This window comes from Quercus suber, unplaced genomic scaffold (assembly GCF_002906115.3).
Source record: "Quercus suber isolate HL8 unplaced genomic scaffold, Cork oak 2.0 scaffold_722, whole genome shotgun sequence".
NCBI lineage: Eukaryota > Viridiplantae > Streptophyta > Magnoliopsida > Fagales > Fagaceae > Quercus > Quercus suber.
In genome coordinates this window covers 25,697-46,077 of record NW_027070162.1, presented here as the reverse complement: position 1 = coordinate 46,077, position 20,381 = coordinate 25,697, and the positions used below count along the sequence as shown (strand labels likewise).

Sequence of the window (20,381 nt, the reverse complement as noted above, 5' to 3'; positions counted from 1 at the left end):
GATCAAATCAAGCTCACCAAAATCAAGTTCATCAAAGACCTGAGGTAGGAGTTCAATTCCCTAAATCTATTAGATTGGAGTTTCCTAGGTTCAGTGGAGGTGATCCTTCAGCTTGGATTTTTAGAGCTGTGCAGTTTTTTAGCTATTATAATATTCCTGAAGATGAGAGAATCATGAACGCTTCTTACCATTTAGATGATGAGGCTCTAATTTGGTTTCAAGATTGTGAAAGATCTTTAGATTCTTGGGAAACCTTTGTTAGAGCTATTCAAACCAGATTTGGTCTTCCCCATATGATGATCCTATGGAAGCCTTAACCAAATTGAAGCAGAGCACCTCTGTTGCAGCTTACAAAAGCCAATTTGAGATGTTGAGCAATAGGATAAGAAATTTGCCCGAATCCCATAAGTTGAGTTGTTTCATGAGTGGTCTTAAGGATGAAGTGAGATTAGCTGTGAAGATGCAGAATCCAAGATCTCTAAATGCAGCTTTTGGGTTGGCCAAGATTCAAGAAGAATATTTGCAGTCTTGTAGGAAGGTTTATAAACCTGTCTATGAGTTTAACAAGAACAATTGGCAACCATCATCATCATCAGTGTAGTTAAAATTGATAACAAGGGTGATATTAGATCAAGGGTGCCGATACAAAAGGTATCTTCAGCTCAAATGGAGGAGAGACGAAAGAAGGGGCTTTGTTACTATTGTGATACCAAATGATAGAACCTACTTGTACTATCCTCACAATCTCACAATTATTGTAGTTCTTTAGAGGGAACTAGGCCTCCAATGATTCTTTCGAGGGAATCGTCCTCCTAATCAGAATCTCAATAAGAAGCTAATCAATTGTATTCTTATTATCCTCCAAATGATTACAATCAAATCAGCCTTTATACTTGGGAAAGCATAGAGCAAAGGTAGTTTTTGTATATCTTTCCTCCTCTCTTTTAAAAGGTCACTGTTTTCAGAAATAGAAAATTTGTGGGTTTAACAGTGTTAAGAGTCATTTCATGAAACTAGCAGGGGCTTCACTCATGGTACATGGCTCTCTCTTTTTAAAATATTTTCTATTGATTATGGATTTGATGGTTGAGATAAATTGGATTACTTGAAAGGAGAAAAGATAGGAAAAAGCTAGGAGAGAGAGGAGAAAATTTTGAGAGAGGAAGACAGCAAAAAATCATGGCTAAAATTACTTTTATACCCCGAAATACTTGAAGGTGAAAATTAGATTTGGTTTGTTGTATAGAAGAAACCAAGAGAGAAATTTAAGAGTTGACTCAAGTTTTGCTGTATAAATTAGTATAGAATATTGGATATAATAATATATTAAAACTTGCATGGTCATTTTTCAGAAAAGTTTTTCTTTGATTTTGAATTTAATCACATTTTCTGCCTTCCTCCCCCTCCCCTCTTTCTCTCAAGGCCTTTTCTTTTAAATTCCATTGTCTATTCAGCTTTCTGAGTTCCACTTTTGGCATTGTAACAGGAAGTCGTACCCAAACGCATAGTACAAATGGAAGAAGCCATAAAAAAATCGTGATTTTGCATCTTTTGCACAACTGACTTGCTCTGATAGTAACCAGTTTCATGCTGTTTGCCTGGATACATCTCCCCCAATATTCTACATGAATGATACATCCCATAGGCAAGTTCTGCTTTTAATTTTTTGGTATACATCATCGATTATTTCTATATTTTTTTTTTTTTTTGTTGAGTGCAGCATTAATCCCTTGAATTTAATATTGATGAAATGAAATCACTATTTTTCAGGATAATTAGTGTTGTTGAAAAGTGGAATCATTCTGAAGGAGTGCCTCAGGTTTGATCTTCCCCACCCCCACCCAAATTTCTTTTCTGTTTAATTTTATGATTTGTCTTTAAAAATAGGTTGAACCTTCCCCTTTCCTCTTCCCCTGGGGCCAAAGAAGAAAACCCACATTGAACCAAGGTTCCCAGCTTGCACTTGCACAGTGCTTTGTGAACAGTCATTATTTAGTATATTTGTTAATGAATTATATTTGACTATTTAAAAAAAGAAAAAAGAAAAAGAGTTATAGATGAAAGTTTCTTTGAAATTCAATATATTAGCATGCGTGATTTCTTTACCTAATGTAATGATAATATTTAGAACAATTGCTTGAACGCACTCATATTTAGGCCATGAAGATTTGTTCCAACTTAACTGGCACATTTTTTTTTTTTTTTTGGGGGGTGGGGGGGTTGTTGAGCACCAATAGAACATTCTATTTCCTGAAAAATCAGAAAGAAATCAGCTCTCAAAGTTACTTTTCATATATTGACAAAAATCAAATAAGAATTGATTGTTTTAATTTGGTACTCTTATGGCAATTTCTCCTGAAGGCACCAGGCCTTGGATATTGTTGTTTGCGTTCTAGTAAAGGAACCAGAAAACCCTCTCAACTTTACAACGCCAAATTTGGCCTTTGCTTCATGTGTGTCAAAATGATTTACAGCCTTGATTGCGTTATATCGTTCTTCATTATGTCCAATAGTCCAAAGAATTTTAAGTTATACTGTTCTTTGTGTGACAATGTCATGTGACTTAAGACTGAATGAAAAAACACTGAACTCAAGCCACCTGGTGTTGGATTGCCCTAGCTCCTCCTGTTACTGTCAGTAACCATGTTGATTATTTTGATATCGGTGATATAAGAATGTAAAATATGTAAATGATCAAGTACCTTGCCTAATCCTTTTGTTACCAAACAATATAGGTTAATTATGTTGAATGTATAATTAAGATTGAGAGAACTGACAGGTGGCATATACTTTTGATGCGGGGCCGAATGCAGTGATGATTGCACGTGATAGAAAAGCTGCCAGCCTTTTGCTTCAGAGGCTGCTTTTCCATTTCCCTCCAAATGCAGATACGGATTTAAACAGGTGATTTGCATTAAGGTTTTAGTGTTTTACAGCTAGGAGATAAATTGGTGAAAAATCTATGAACAATTTCTTTGCAAATGTCTAGAGATCTTTTTTTTTTTCTTTCACACTGCCCAGGGTGAGTTTCATGAGGGACCATTTTTTTCACTCATGTTTTTTCTTTCAGTTATATTATTGGTGATAAGTCAATCCTACAAGATGCTGGGATTAAGGGGAAAGAGGATGTGGACGCCTTGCCGCCACCTTCGGAGATAAAAGATAACATTCCATCCCATAAATTTAGGGGGGATGTTAGTTATTTCATCTGCACAAGACCTGGGAGAGGTCCAGTTTTGCTTTCTGATAAGAGCCAGGCTCTTCTCAACCCTGAAACTGGGCTACCTAAGTAAATTTGGACGAATCGTTTCAAGTGCTTTATGTATTCTGTATCAGGCTAAATCAACGCTCTGAGCCTTGGGAGTTTTTCAATTAAATATCTTTTATATTGTGCCTGTGGTCACTGAAATGAATGATTATCCAAATTGCTCTTCATGAATTTCTGTTTATGGTTCTTCTGTCGTGTAGTTGTAATTTATTTTTTGTTGTTTAATTTACGAGGTTTACGTACTCATTATCTTTTTGACTTGGTTAAAAATAAGTTGTTTATTGCTTTTCGAGAATTTCAAATGTAACTCGCAAGGCTTGTAACTTTTTGGGTAAATCCCTAATAATTATTTGAATAAGAGTTTGTTTGTTTGTTTGTTTGCTTAAACACGAGTTTATCTGTGATATGTGTACTGTTCAAATTATTTAGCTGCATGAGGAGAGGTGAATTTCAGTAACAGTGTTTTACGAAATTATGAGAAAAAGTAAAAGAGAGAAGTGAGAAATGATGTGAGCCAAGAGAGAGAAAAAGCAATTTTAACAATACCATTGCTGAAATTGCTGCTGCCCAATTTTTGTGTTCATGCTGGATTGCTCAACTGACCGAAAAAGGGAAGAGAAAAATTTAAATGGTGGCTACACTACTGCCAAAATAGAAGAAATGAGAGAATTTTGAATAGTGATAATGCCATTGCCGAAAACAGGAGAGAAGAGGGGGGAAAATTTTTGGATTGTGGCAATTAAAGTGCCAAAATTGGAGAGGGGTAGAAAAAAAAATATATTGTATTTTGGAAGTGTCAGTGCCGAAATAGGAGGGAAGAGAAAAAAAAAATTTGTTTGTAACGTGGCAATATACTATTGCCAAAATTAATGAGAGAAAGAGAGTGGGAGAGAGAAAATTGTTGTAAGGTAGTTTTGTTTGACCGAAACAGTTTTTTTTTTTTTTTTTTGGAACCGAAACAGTTTCTTATTTGTGAAAAAAATATTATGCCAGAGATATTGTTGTCAGGTAGTTTTGTTTTACCGAAACAGTTTTTTTTTTTTTTTTTTTTTTTTTTGATAGGAACAGAAACAGTTTCTTATTTGTGAAAAAAAATATTATGCCAGAGATCTCTAGCATTTTATAACTTCATTTCATTGCAAAAATAAAAAATTATTCCTCATTTGTAACCTAATTTCATTGCAGATAGCCTATAAAGCAATCTGTGAATGGGTTCTTTGCAAAAAAGATCTCAGACAACTTATGCTAGATTTTGCATGAAAAAAAAAATTAAAATGAAAAATATGATAGCATGCAAAGATTCTCACCTCGAAAATCAATACAACATACAACTGGATGGTTACAGGTGAATCTAAAGAATTAAATGCAGAACAAAGTTTCTCTTCAAACTAATTTGTAGGGAAACTCTTCAAACTTTTTATATATCTCTTTTTTTGGGTGTGAATTTTGAAAATCTGACCGTTAAATTTTATGTTCTATATGTTCTTAACATGCATATCAAATTTCGTTCAAATCGAATATTATTTTTTATACACAATTTTAGATCACAAAAACTTAAATTTTTACATTTGTTTGATGATATAGCAATTGATCTTTGATCTTTTTAAAAATTTGCAAATATGAAGGATATAATAAGAATATCTAATCCAATAATTAGATTTTCAAAATTTACATTCAAAATAAATATATATGAGGAGTTTGAAGGGTTTTTCTCCAAACTAGTTTGGAGAGAAACTTTGTTCTTAAATGCAATACACAAGAGGGACCACAATAAATATGTTTATGCCATCTATCGCCGCTCTCATTCACATCTTACCGTGGCAAGAGCAAGAGGCAAAATTGGCTTTTACCTCCTTTTCTTGATTACTATGAAAGCGAGAGAAATTCTGACATAAGCAAGAGAACTCTCAACTCGCAAGTGCAACAATGTATTAAACTAAGAGCACTATCTATCAGATTGATGATTAGTCGTCGTAAATTGGATTGAATATTTAAGACATGCCTATGAATGTAAACTTTTATTTTTTATTTTTTATAAAGTGGTGTGTTTAAGTTCATAATTTTATTTTATAATTAATGAATGCAATGCATTTATAAATCCTCTTAACTCTAAACTTGGTTAGTTGGCTTTTAGCACAACGGGTTTGGCTCACCTCCAGTACATTTTTAACTGGACATGTCCTTTTGTTTTAAATATACAATGGCAAATGGTAGTGAGTTTTAATTTTCACATTTTATTTACTTAGTGGGTAACATGACAGTCTCTCATTAAAACAAAAGGAAATTCCAGTTAAAAAAGTACTGGAGATAAGCCACACCCGAAATATAAGATTGGTGTGAAGATTAGAGGAAGAGTAAAGTTGGCCTCTCACACATACATCATTTTACTAAGAAAATTTAAAAATAAAATAAAAATGAGTAGAGAGGAAAATAATTGTGAAATCAAAATTAGTGTTGGAAGAAAGATGAAAATATCGGCATTGGTACTGTCAATTTAAAAAATAAAAATAAAAATAAAAATAAAAAAATAAAAATAAAAATATTAGTAGATGGAAGAGAAATTCTGACATAAGCAAGAGAACTCTCAACTCGCAAGTGCAACAATGTATTAAACTAAGAGCACTATCTATCAGATTGATGATTAGTCGTCGTAAATTGGATTGAATATTTAAGACATGCCTATGAATGTAAACTTTTATTTTTTATTTTTTATAAAGTGGTGTGTTTAAGTTCATAATTTTATTTTATAATTAATGAATGCAATGCATTTATAAATCCTCTTAACTCTAAACTTGGTTAGTTGGCTTTTAGCACAACGGGTTTGGCTCACCTCCAGTACATTTTTAATTGGATATGTCCTTTTGTTTTAAATATACAATGACAAATGGTAGTGAGTTTTAATTTTCACATTTTATTTACTTAGTGGGTAACATGACAGTCTCTCATTAAAATAAAAGGAAATTCCAGTTAAAAAAGTACTGGAGGTAAGCCACACCCGAAATATAAAATTGGTGAGAAGATTAGAGGAAAAGTAAAGTTAATTGGCCTCTCACACATACATCATTTTACTAAGAAAATTTAAAAATAAAATAAAAATGAGTAGAGAGGAAAATAATTGTGAAATCAAAATTAGTGTTGGAAGAAAGATGAAAATATCGGCATTGGTACTGTCAATTTAAAAAAATAAAAATAATAAAAATAAATAAAAATAAAAAACATTAGTAGATGGGTAGTATGAGATTTAAAGGCAAAAAAAATAAGCTAGAAGGAAATAGACTTTTTGAAGGATTTTTAGGCAACAATAAAATTGTGTATATTAGGAATGTTCTATTATTAAATAAGTGTTTCCTACTGTCAATATAAACATTGAACATATTAAAGGCATAATATAATAAAAATTTATTAAAAGAAACTTGAATAATTTTCATTGGGATGTCCCTTATAATACACATGACCCTTAAAATATAGCCGCATAGGAAAAAAAAAAGTAAAAGGGCAAAAGGAGTTGAAAATAGGTGAGAGGAAAGATATAAATAAATAAATAAAAAAGTTTGAGAAAAAAATTATTAATTGTGGAAATTTAGTTGCCAAAATAGGAGAGAAAAAAAGAAGAAGAAAAAAGGTAACTATGAAGTTGCCGAAATTGGAGAGAGAAAATTGGTATTGTGGCCATTGAGTTGCCGAAATAGGAGAGAGAAAAAATTATAATAGTGTCAATTGAGTTGCCAAAATAGGAGGTGGGAAGAAAAAAAAAAGTAATTGTGGAAATTGTGTTGCTGAGAGAGAGAGAGAGAGAGAGAGAGAGAGAGAGAGAGAAAAGGCAAAGGTGTTGAAAATAGGGGAGAGGAGAGATAAAACAAGGTATGAGAAAAAATGGTAAAAAAAAATTAGTATTTGTGGCAATTTGGTTGCCTAAATAGGAAAGAGAGGAAATTATGTAAAGTTGCCAAAATAGGAGAGAGAAAAAATGGTATTGTGGCACTTGAATTTCCAAAATAGAAGAGAGAAAAAATTATAAGTGTGTCAATTGAGTTGCTGAAATAGGTGGTGGAGGGAGAAAAAAACGGTAATTGTGGCAATTGAGTTGCCTAAATAGGAGAGAGAGAAAATGGTGATTCTAGCCAACACCAAGATGAAAAAGATGATTGATTTGCTCGCACACTGTAAAAAAAAAAAAAAAAAAAAAAAAAAAAAAAGGATTCTTTATGTGTATGATTTGTCCGCACAATGTGAAAAAACATAGATTCTTTGCATGTGTATGATTTCCTATGCACTGATTAAAATTAAAAAATTAAAAAAATTAAAAAAAAAAAAGGTAAAAGTGAATCTCCGTGTATATTTTACTAACTTGTTTATTTCAAAGTATTGTCCCATCTCGATATTTGTTGTGTTGTATTTAGTCAATTGGCATATCTAGTTATGCGATTCAAAATATACAAATTTAACTTATATGTAGAAGAACTTGCATCCTATTTAAACAGTACTAATATTGACTAAAGTCTCCTTACTTCTTGTTCTTCACTTTTATTCCCCTCAAAATTCTATCAACCATTTTCAACTTATATGTGTTATACATTCTACAAACAACTCTAAAAACAACATTTGTTCGTTATTTATCTCTCATAAGGTTAGTTACATCTCTAAAGTGGTTGCTTTTCTTCATGGTTTTAAAAATCATATTGATCAAAGAACAAAAAAGGGACTTGTTATTGGTTTTCTAATTCAATTAGGGTCAGACCGATGGTCGAACTGATGATGTTATAACTAATTTAATTAATAATTTTAAATTATGAAAAAATTATATATATATATATATATGTGTGTGTGTGTGTGTGTGTGTGTGTGTGTGTGTGTTGTAGAGGGATGTCTCCACTAGATGGATTCTGGGTGGAGGAAGGCCTATCAAAGCGACAACATAGAAGGTCTATGCCTGGCCCAGATCCTAATATCATAGACTCGGTTGCAGAGTGACTCAGGCTACCTACGGAAGTTAGCTGAGAATCCCTTGTAGAGGAAAGTGTCAACAGTAAAGCCGGGAATCAGAGCTCCTCCCATAATTCTCGTCAAGGACTCGGAAGAGACAGCACAGAGTCAAAAGTAAAAGTCACCCCTGTATTAATTAGATGTTCCTACCTAATGTCAACTACATTAAATGATGAATGACTGACTTGAACAGTAAGAACACCCTAAAAGTCTTCCTTCACGATCAAAAAGTAGGGGGAAGGTGTCTAATGGGACAAACATCCCCTAACATCTAGCAAGATTATGCACAGCTAGAAAGGAATGAGCCAAGGAGACAAAAAGGTGGACCTTTCCATGAGGGAAAAGGACTTGGTATTTTAGAGAAAAGAGAGAGAAAAATAGAGAGCTTTGTAATAGTCCAACAACTATTGTACAACTTAACAAAAGCCATTTTTAGTGAAATATAGCCAATCAATTCGTCTTGTTTTTTAGTTTTTGGTCTTCCCATTGTGGATTACTCTTTTGGTCCTTACAAATTAGTTGTGTCGATCAAATACATTGAGTTTGTTCTTCATTTTCAGTGCTTTTGACCACCCCTCCCACCCCACACACACACACATATAATAATTTTATAACCAGTGATATTTAGTTTAAGATTTTTAAAAATAATTCACAACACATAATATCAAAGTTATACTAAAGTTCATTTATTATTTTATTTATATATTAGATATTATAGTATATTTATGACTTAAATGATATATTATTACTTAAAAATAATATATAATCCATAATTGTTTGGTTATTTATAATTATATAGGTAATATTATATAATTATAGTATATTTATGACTTAAATGATATATTATTACTTAAAAATATTATATAATCCATAATTGTTTGGTTATTTATAATTATATAGGTAATATTATATATTAAAAAATTAAGCAACTATTATATTTATGCCAAAATGTTTGTGTTATATTACTAGATAGCCTTATAGGAATAGAAAGAGACGGACGAAAAAAAAAAAAAAAAAGAAGAAGAAAAGAAAAAAGTATTAATCTAAACCCTCACGTCGAAAGTCATCACTCATTAAGTGCCCGTTTATTTCAACTTTCCCAGCCCAAAAAGCCAGTTTTTAAAAAAAACAAATGTCCAAAGCCCATTTGGTTAGTATAAAATGAAACTTTTTGGAAAAAGTTGCGTTTTGGGTTTGTGAAGAGAATGCGCAAGCCATAAAAGGAGCTCAGAGGTCCATTTTGAGCAAAGTCCGTGTGTGTTGTCATATATCTGTTGGATGATCTTGGGCAATTACCAAATTACCCTTCACATTTTACTGAAAATCTAACTTCACCCTTTGATAAATCAGAAGATGTTCTCAGTTACCAATCCAGACCAATCTTCTTCATCTTCTTCTTCTTTCTTCTTCATCTTCTTCCCAAATTGCCCACTGTGTTTCAAAAGGCAAATCACGCTATCTGCAGTCCTCAGTTCTAGAACTAGATCTCATCTCTCTACTACAGTGGGTACTGCCAAAATGAATTACATCTTGATTCTTGATGAGAATCATGGAGTCACTAATCACTTTGCATGGGTGTGGGCTGAAAGAGGTATTGAAGATTTTTGGTGAAATTAAGAGAAATTACCTGTGAAGATCAAGATGAATAAGTGCGTGGGTGTGGGCTGTGTGGCTGAATGTGTGGAGGAAAGTAGAGAAAGTATAAAGAAATGGTATGTTCTGGAATGACAAAGTAGAGAAAGTATAAAGAAAAGTAGAGAGCAGCCATGATCTTTTGGTATGTTTTGGAATGGTATGTTCTAGTAGAGAAAGTGGAGAAATGGTATGTTCTGGAATGAAAGTGGACAAATTCTAGAAGCTTGATCTTCTAGTGTGTTCTGGTGAAGAAGAAAAGTATAAAGAAAAGTCAAAAGTGAAGATAGGGAGAAGTAAAGAATACGTGTGTGGAGGAGAAAAAAAGATGAAAAAAAGATATAAATAAACGTGTGGATGAAAGAAAAAGAGATAAAGAGAAAAATAAAATTAAAAATTAAAAATTAAAACTAAGAAATGCTAATATAATATTTTTACAATATTTTCACAATAAATCTTAAGTGGTGGGTTGTTACTAGCTAATACTAGTAAAAAAAATAATTTAAGTGGTGTGTTGAAATTAAAATCAGTAACAACTTACCATGTATAATTTGTTGCGAAAATATTGTAAAAATATATTTACAACAAATTTTAGTTAACAATAAATTATTATTGTTGTTATTGTTATTATAGAGTAGTTTTTTTTTTGTTTTAGTAAGTGTTATTAAGTAGTTGATTTAAATATGAAATAAACCCCCTTATATATACATTGTTCTTTTTGGTAATTTATAACTCAAACCGTTACTTTTATAAATTCTAATCAAACACTCAACTTTTTTCAAAAAACACTTTTTAACAGTTTTATCAAACATTCAGTTTTTTGAAAAAACACTTTTTCATACTGCACTTTTTGAAAACTCCACTTTTTCAAAAGACCCAACTTCAAAAAGCTGAACCAAACTCACCCTAAATCCTCCACCCACCCCACCGACACTACTTCTTTCTTTTTCTTTTCCTGAATGACCCAACAAGTCTAGCCCCACTTCTTTAAGCTTTCTATTTATTTTCTCTTAAATTCCAATTATGCTTCTTCTTCTCCATCTCTCAGACACTCTCTTCTAAAAATTTGAAGAATTAGTGAAGTTGAAAATGACTAGGTAAAAGTAATCCACCGGCAAAAATTATCAAGATAACCCTTTAATCTTTACTTCTACCTCTCTGCAAACATGTGTGTGTGTGTGTGTTTTTTTTAATAATATAATTGTTCTTTTTTTTTTTTTTTTTTTTTTATTTTTTTTCTTTTAATTTCTACTTTGTATGTAATTTTTCAATTTTTAAGCATAACCGAACCAAATTGATGCTAATTCCTGTTGAACCAGCCAATTCGATCGGATTTTTAACTAAAATTAAGCCCAAACTTAATCCAAATTAAACCATTCACAGCCCAATCCAAAATCAAAACAAAAGCAAACAGCCAGCACATTCACACAAACTTTTCTCAAATTACAACTTTGACAAAACTTTTCAAAATTACAAGAATGCCACCAAACTTTTTCAAATTTACATTTTGGCCCTCAAACTTTCACAAAATTACATTTTTTTTTTAATCCCAAACGTTCATAAATTTCATTTTGCGTTGAAAATACTTTTGTAACCCATTTAGAGGAAGATGAGAAATGGCCAGTTGCATTTATTATCTACGTAATTTGCCACCATTTTGGCGTTATCCTTCTTTTATATGAGTAGTTTGCATTACACATACATTGAACCACGTGGTAGCCCTTGGCCATGTGTGTTTACAATATTAGTAGCCATAACACTGAAATGGAAGATAAATCTAGATCGGCTCAAAATTTTATATAAACTAGATATGATATACTTCATACGACATTATTGTATCGTACAATTCATAACTATTCACGATTCGTCCATACGATACATAACTTTTTGAATGCAATACAATATGTATCATGTATGTACAATATTAACAACTTTGGACCATAGAATATAGCTAGTTAAGTTGTCACTTAGTCGGAAGGCCATAAGCAAAATTTTAAATTCATTGTCAAATTGGGAAAATTAAATCATTTCAAAAATTCATATAAAACTCATTTATCATGGACCATGAACTTGCTCCTCATCCATTATTCATGTCAAGAATTGTTCAAACAAACAAAAGGCTGTTCCTTGGATTGGAATGTCCACTCATATCTTAAGATTGTGGAAATAAACAAAAGCCTGTATTTAGAATGGTGAAACCTCCGTCTATCACAAGATTATGTCCACTCACATATTTTGACTCATCACTTCCCAAATAGAGAGCAGCCTCAGCCACATCCTCTGGCTTGAGAACCTCACCCTTTAAGCTTGAAAAAACATTGGAAATTTTATTAGTATCCAGCTGCTTTAAGAAATCCTTTAATAACGGCGTAGCAATCGCATACGGTGACACACAATTCACACGAATGCCAAACTGTCCAAGCTCCACTGCTGTATTTCTCATTAATCCAACCACACCATGTTTTGAGCTTGTGTAGCCATGCGTTGCACCTCCTCCTATGATTGAGGATGTGCTAGCAGTTGTGATTATACTGCCTTTTCGAGCTGGGATCATCACACGGGCTGCATGTTTTGTGCCAAACTTCCGTTTCCTTAGTAACATCACAATGGACAAAGGATGAGGATTGAGGATTTAGTTCTTTGCATATAGAGTGACTCAACGCATCTTGGATGTCCGCGATTACAACTTTAGCTCCATGTTTGGAGAAGATTCTTGCAGTGGACTCACCAATGCCGCTAGCCCCACCAGTGATTAGTGCCACTTTTCCTTCTAGCCTGTGACATATTTGCATGATATTATCTCTCAAATTTAGTCAACATTAATTAGATGGCAATCTGCATAAGATATTTGTTACAGCCACGAGGTAAGGTTGTAAATGAATCAAGCCGATCATGAACAACTCAGACTCGGCTCGATAAAAAGGTTGTTCATATTTGTTTGTTTATAAATAAGCTAAGTTTAAGCCTTAATTTTAGGCTCGTTTAATAAACATGCTAAGCCCAAGCAAAAAAATTTGTTCACAAACAAGCTCATGAGCTATTAGGCTTGATACACAACAATTCAAGCATAGACTCATTTATAAGTTTATATATGTTAGCTAAATATACCTATTACACATATCTTAACAATGATATGGCCAACATGAGACCATTACTTATATTACCTTAATTTCTCTTTCCCTTTAAACTAATCAAGAACCACTTTAGACTATAGTTACATTTAAAAATAAATAAATAATTAAGTAGACCACATATGATCATTCCCTATCAATCATCTAAAGTAAAGTTACGAAAAATGTTAATATTTTCTCATTCGTAGTAGTTACAAATAAATATTTTTATAGTCCTTCACCATCTAATGTGAATGTAAAAATTATATTTTGAATAATTGCTGAAGCTGTAGACAAAGAATGATGAATGAATGAATTTAATTATGTATATATATATATATATATTACTAATTTGAATAGTGGCTAATTATAAGACTAAATGTATGATAAAATGAGTATACTATTTTTTTTTCTTCTTAATTTTAGAGATTTAAGCATTTAATAATGTAATTTTTTTAGATCTCAAGCTCAGAAACTTGACTTGAGCTTGAGTTTCAACTTGATATTAAGCTTGAGTTTGACTTGACTAATTAATCAAGCCAAGTCAAGCTCAAGTTTTTTAGTTTTCCCACGAGCTCAATCTCAAGCACTATTTTTAGACTTGTCACAAGCTCAAGCTTTTGATTTTTTTTTTTACAATCTAAGTTTTAACATACACTACTCGACAAAACTTGGCTCATTTACAGCTCTAAAGGTAATACATGCAGTGTCTAACAAAAAAATAGAAAAATTATTTACTCGGAGAGAGGGAAATTTAGGATTTATTTTCATAAAATATTGATGTTCTTTATTTTCATACCTTCTTGCTGCAGCCGAAACTGAAGAGAAACTTCCCATGGTCGATGAAGTTAGAAAATGTGTTGCAAAAAGGAAAAATGAAACCTGAAGACCATCGCCGAACTGCTTTGTGATCTCTCCTTGAATGTAACCAACTTATATAGCTAGGGGCAATGTCCCACCCCTACATTCCCACAACATGTGTGTTTTTTTTTTTTTTTTTTGAAGAAACGTGTTTTAGCTAGATGGGACCCGTAACCAGTGCACGGGACCCACTGACAGACGTTGGATGCAATTGAAAAATCATTTCAACTACATCCAAACGTTTACTTAGTTTACAAGACAAATGGTAGTGCGTCCCACAAGAACTAGACCCACATCATGTTAGGTAGAATAGTTTGGGCCGTTCTATCAAAGTTTGTATCGTAGTCAATTTCAACAAAAACACGTGGTATGCTAGCTTTTACTAATTTCATGCTATGTATAGATATATTTAATATATATACATATATATTAAGATATATTATATAATTCTTCTTTATATAATTTAAATTTATTGATAGTTATTCTTAAATATATTTTTTTTAACTCTTTAAAAAGTTTTGTAAGAATATTATTAGGTAGAAAGTGTAAATTGTACATTTTAATAAAAAAATTAATTTTTTTTATGTTTATTAATTCTAGACTTTTTAGGTTTTATACGCAATAACTTACTTAGATAGATATTTATGATGTGATTCCACATTTGACTCCAAAATTAAGAAATAAAACTCTCTTTAAAAATAAATAATTTAACTACTACACACCCTTAGAGCGATAGCCACTCTACAAGTATAAGTGCTTGTGGAGTGTGGGGGGTAAGGGCCGGGGTTCAAGTTTCCAGGAAAGAGCTTTACACACATTTACACTTAGATTAGGCTAGAGTAAAATTCTATCTTGTATAAAAAATAATAATAATAATAAATAATTTAGGACACATGGTGCAAAATTAAACTACAATTGTAAAATCTAATTGAATTTTTTCTAAACTTGACTGTTAATATATATATTAGGGAACGCAGTTCTTACATTTTTTTTCATGCGTCTATTTTCACTCTGTTACATTTTTTATTTTTTATTTTTTATCATATGAGTTTATTTGTGCATGTAATTTCTACTATCTTTTTAAAGTAATGGTGGTCTAATCTCAAGGAAGGAACTGAGGCAAGGAGATCTCATCTCTGCATATCTCTACATGTTTGCTATGGAGTAAAAAGAACACAGGACTCACCAATGTTTTCCTAACTGAGGAAGCTAGAAAAATTTGTCTAAAGTATTTTTGTTTTTGTTCTCTCTCTATCTCTAGCTTTTTTTCTTTTTCTTTTTTTTTTTCTTTTTTTTTCTTTTTCTAGATAGCCATCATTAGCTTCAACTGCATGTTTGCACAAACTGCGAAAAGCATATGCCACACTCTCTGGTTCGATGAGACTTTCAATAATAGTATCATATTTTCATTTGTTATGTTAATTTCATCATCTATGGGTTTTTTACCATTACAATAAACCATGAAGTCAAAATATATTTTGCGCATAGCCGCATACTGCTTATAATAAAAGATTTCAAGAATGAATATGTGATTGGAAGAAAGAACTTTAAACATGCATGATTATATCCTGCGAGGCAGCTAGTGTACATATTTAAATTTTGGGAATAATTTGGGACTACGCATTGCGCAATTTGTTTGCAACATTATCATTTCTAGTTTGTATTAAACAGGTTTTTTGTTTTAAACTTAATATGATTTTTTTCTATATATATGTCTATATATATATATATATATTATATAGGCCAGCAGTTGCAGCATTACTCGCACCTATTATCAATTATTGGTGCTCAAGGTGTTGAAATTGTGGCTTGAATTTGACAGTCGGTGGACAGAAATTTCGTGAATGGTAGGGACATGCACAAGGCCACCCTCTCTATTATCCGAGTTAGGTTATAGTCTAGAAGGCCCTGAATGGAAGAATGCCCCACATTTTTTTATTATTAGCTAATAGAAAAAGAAAAAAAAAATGCTAAAGATACAACAAATTTCATTACATTACTATATATTTTGTCCATATAAATTGGGTAAAAGATTTGTTTTTATCCGTATAAAAAGAGTTTAGAGAAGAGGCTTTGGTTTTGTTTGTATAAAAAGAAGGATTAAGCTTGTGTTTAGGGGTTAGTTCCATTAAACACGCTAGAATACGTATACATGTTCAAAACTGGACATGCATCTCAACTAGTTCTATCAAAATTTGTATCGTCGTCAATTTCAACAAACACGTGAAATGTTCGCTTTTAATTTAGATACTAGTACAACAATATAAATCATACAAAAGTCCAATTCTAACCAATAAGTGAAAGTGTCCAATTCTAGTAAAATTGGACACTTTCACTTATTTTTCTTCATCAATACATTGGTTGAAAATGATATTTTATCTTGTGTATAACATGCTAAATTTCAACGCAATTTTGCATTGCTAAATCTCACCTAAGCAAGGTGCAGAAAAATAAATCAGCCAACATCCAAAGGGGTATGGCCCAGGCAGGTACATGAAAAGAAAAGATTAGACATTGCCATATCCTAAGAATGTGGCCCAAGGAAGGTACAGAAAAATAGAGCCCTAATCTAGAAAGCTATGGACATGGTTCTAAAAGAAAAGGTTGAGAGAGAGAGAGAGAGAGAGAGAGAGAGAGAGAGAGAGAGAGAGAGAGAGAGAGAGAGAGAGAGAGAGAGAGAGAGAGAGAGAGGCTTAAAGGCTGTTTGGATGGTCTGTTTCTGTAACTCAATTCTCAGTTTCCATAACTCATAACTTAAAAATGGTGGGACCCATAGCTCAATATCCGTTTGGCTGCACGATAACTCTGTTTTCATAACTCTATTTCCATCACTCATAACTCAATGACATTTTTGTAATTAAACACACATGGTGGGACCCATTACACAACTTTGTCAACTCAACTCTTGGGACGAAATGGGTAATTAGTCATAATTACCCAACTATATAGTTAGTTGGCCCAGTTTGGAAACTATATTATTTAGTAACATCTCGAGCCTCAGAAACTCGAATTTTGTGCTCATACCTCGACTCTTTGAGACTCGGTTTTTGTGGTTTGACATGGCCTCATGCCACATGGCGTCCACATGGAACTCAAGTTTCTGAAACTCGAGTTCCATGTGGACGCCACGTGGCACTGACATGGTCGGTAGACGTGGTAATTAACGCCATCTGGCTACCGATGTGGGACTCGAGCCTCTAAAAATCGATTTTTAATAGGATTTTTTCAAAATTAACGCCTCTCACACAACATAATCACTCTCCACTCTCACTCACACTCTCTCTAAAACAGACTCACCCTCTCTCTCTCGTCTTCTCTCAGTCGCACCTCAGCCTCTCTCACTCACTCATTGTCTTCTCTCACTCACCCTCTCGCTCGCACACTCACCCTCTCCGCTCTCACTTACTCATCCTCTTCAAAAGCCGAACACCGTTTGACTGTCATGGACTACATCGTACGGCTGGACACCACCATACCCTTCCGGACTTAGCCCATCACAACTGGCTTCCGTCAGAGCTAAAAACGATCAAACGTCCCAGACGTTTTCAGATTCGGAGATAGAGATCGGCGCTATTTTGGCGAAAGGTACCCATCAATGATCTGTGTTCATTCTTCCCATTTTGGCCCTTTTGGTCGTTTGGTCCTTTGTTGTGAAAATTTTTCTTTTTCTTCTTGTTAATGAGTCTGGTAATTGAAGTTTTGGTCTTGTTTTGCTATCTAAAAAAAAGTATTCTTAATATTGCAATGACAACAAGTATATCAAATCCAGGTATGCTTTGAGCATAGCCGGAGGTATTCTTGGACAATGTTAAAGAAAATGATTAGAGAGAGCAAAGACAAAAATGAGATTGTGAGGAACATGGAAATATAAGATTGCTTAGGTTTAATTGTTATATTTCAATACAACAGTTTTATAGTTGGCCTCAATTTGCAGGTTATAAAATTAATCCCTTAATTTTATTGATTAGTTGTTACTTTGAAGTTAAAATTCAATTTAATCCCTTCAATGGAAATTATGATTTTTATAGATGTGAATTTGTTTTTTTTTTTTTACCCCAAAAAAAAAAAAAAAAAACTCTACCAAAATCTGTTGATTAATGTCTTCAATTCCAGATCAAATACAGAATATAGAAAAAAGTTTTAAATAATTTAGAATGGGTATGAGTAACAATTGCTGGCCATATATATGAACAATGTAATAAATTAATGTATGAGGGTGATGGGGAATGTTCTTGGCAGCCCCCTTTTGAAGATATATGAGGCGAGGAAAGGCTGGTTCTAGTGCTAAGTGGTAATTTGGGAATTTTCTGATGATGTAGAATGTGGAACCTTGCTTAGCTAGATTGATTTGAATCAAGTCTTATTTTGTTGTTTATCTAGGCTAGATTGCTTCTGGCTCAATTTATTTATTTATTTATTTATAAAGTTTTACCAAATTAAGAATATTCTGGTAATTTCCAGACTTTTTGCAAATGGGCTAAAATGGGTTATATTTGAGGTCCATGAGTCTTGTTTTAAGTTTTAGAATCCCTTTCAGTTTGGTTTTAGTCTTTTAGTTGTTATTATAATTTTTTGTTTGGGAATCCTAGTCTTTATTGAAAAAGAATTAGGAATAGTTTCTTTGAAGGCTTTATGTAAACTTTCAAAATTCATAATACAATTAAATAAATTTTCATTAGCTTTTCTCAATTTTTGAGTCAGTGATTGCCTCTTTTGTGGGCAATTACTTAGGAAATCTGATGCAAGAAGAATGAAGACAATTTTATTTTAATCTAGTTAAAAAAAAAAAAAAAATAGTAGTCAATTGTAGTTTTACTAGCGGTCCATTTGAATTTTATTCTAGGTGTTATTAGCTAATTAGGTTATTATTATTTTATTTATTTATCTAGAATAAAGTTTATTTTTATAATTCAGTAATTGGGATTTGACCTAAGCCAATTAGGTTTAGGGTTTAGTCCAAGTATTAAGCATGCTATCATACTCCTATGGAGACAAGTTTCTTACAAATAAAATTTCAGTTGAAATTTTTCCAATGGTTTTGTGCTAACTCTTGCTAACCCTAGGCACTGATTCCTAGGTTTTAACTTTTTATGTGAATTTTTCTATCCTGCAAATTGCTTTTGTATTGTGCTACATCAAAACCTAGGTATGTTTGCCTAGGGGTCTATCCTTTTTTCTTTTTCCCCCTCATTCATTTCACTATTTTATTACCAAACGGCCGTCAAATTCCCTCAAGAATCAATCTAGTTATGCCTTATCCTTGATTTTAAACATCAAACCCCATCCAAAAATCCTTCAAGAGCTTTTCAATAAACCTATTTTACTGCTCAATCTTTTGAAGATCCTGCATCAAGTTGGCATCAAAGCCTTCTTAAGCTTCTTTCGTGTGTCAAATTGGAATTAGAGTCCACTAAAGTTTTTGTCCTGCATCAGTGGGTGACCAAGATAATTGGGCCTTGAACCTGTAAGAAACTATGACCTGAAAACTCATTCCATTTGGTAGTGGACTGAAAATGTATTTTAGTTCACAAATACACTGATACTAGCAGAGGGCACAAACAGTTAAAGAGGGGTTTAGCATCTTTTGATGGAGAGATATGTAGAAGCCTTACTTTTGAAAGAGAAAAAAAGAAGGCATGTGTCAGAGGCAAAGACACTGAATAGAAAATCCTCAGTTTTACTTATATTTTATCTGATATAGCTGAAACCATATTGCCCAAGTTGAATTCTCTTGGAAATCCACAGCAGTCTCATTTTAAGCATGTGCCTGCATGATTTATATAAACTAATCTTGTTTCTGCTTTGTCTGTGGATCCTAGTTGCAAGCATAATCTTATTGTGAAACTGTATTAATACTTATGGCTATTACCATAACGAAATGAGTCCATCCCTATCTTCCTTTTTGTACTCCTCTATGTAAGTTTCTGGAATTTTCTCCATTTATGACCTGCTAGCATCTTTAGCTTAAAATCAGAAAATGTTAAACTAGTTTTTCTTTCTAAATCCTAGTTAACATCTTTCTGTCTTTGAGAATGTCGCTTAATCCTCACTCATCTGAGATGGATTTTGCTGGGTACGATGCCAATGGCTAAGAAATGGTGGCTTTTGGGAAGTAAACAATTGCATCCACTCCTTAAAGAGTGTTTTTAGTGGCATGATGAGTGGATATTTTGCACCAATACACAGGCATACTGACTGGCCCTGCCAGCATTTTTGAGCAGTTTACTGAAATAGGAACCGCAGACTGGCCCTTGTTCTTGATGATGAAAAGATAATAAATTTGTACGAGATAGATATTAGGGAGAGAAAACTGGAGTTTCCTATCCATAGTCTATCAATCTCCCTGTTTCTGTTCCCCTCTTCCCCCTTCTGTACTTTTTTCAGATACCAAATGACATTATTACCTCAAATTTCTTCCAGTTTCTGTTTGCTCTTTTTTTTTTTTTTTTCCCCTCTAGTTTTGTGATGCCAAATGGTAGTAATGCTCTCAGTTGGGGGAAAATTATTATTAGAGATGAAACGGGAGT

At 32.7% G+C, this 20,381-nt stretch overlaps 1 protein-coding gene and 1 pseudogene across 1 annotated transcript; one reads left to right on the top strand and one right to left on the bottom strand.

Moving 5' to 3' along the window:
• Window positions 1–1,504: 1,504 nt before the first annotated feature.
• On the top strand, window positions 1,505–3,640 carry LOC136064629 (diphosphomevalonate decarboxylase 1-like). The gene is made up of 4 exons (XM_065766588.1): window positions 1,505–1,645; window positions 1,771–1,819; window positions 2,780–2,904; window positions 3,071–3,640. Exons 1-4 carry the CDS (start codon window positions 1,626–1,628, stop codon window positions 3,291–3,293), a joined length of 417 nt encoding a protein of 138 aa, XP_065622660.1. The 5' UTR covers window positions 1,505–1,625; the 3' UTR covers window positions 3,294–3,640.
• Window positions 3,641–11,943: 8,303 nt separating this feature from the next.
• Window positions 11,944–13,918, bottom strand: LOC136064632 (borneol dehydrogenase, mitochondrial-like; annotated as a pseudogene).
• Between the last annotated feature and the right edge of the window lie 6,463 nt (window positions 13,919–20,381).

Bases quoted from the DNA above. Each gene is read 5' to 3' on its own strand.
- LOC136064629 (XM_065766588.1), top strand. From the start codon at position 1,626: ATGAATGATACATCCCATAG. The intron at 1,646-1,770 runs GCAAGTTCTGCT...ACTATTTTTCAG, and splicing joins ATGAATGATACATCCCATAG to GATAATTAGTGTTGTTGAAA. The intron at 2,905-3,070 runs GTGATTTGCATT...TTTTTCTTTCAG, and splicing joins GCAGATACGGATTTAAACAG to TTATATTATTGGTGATAAGT.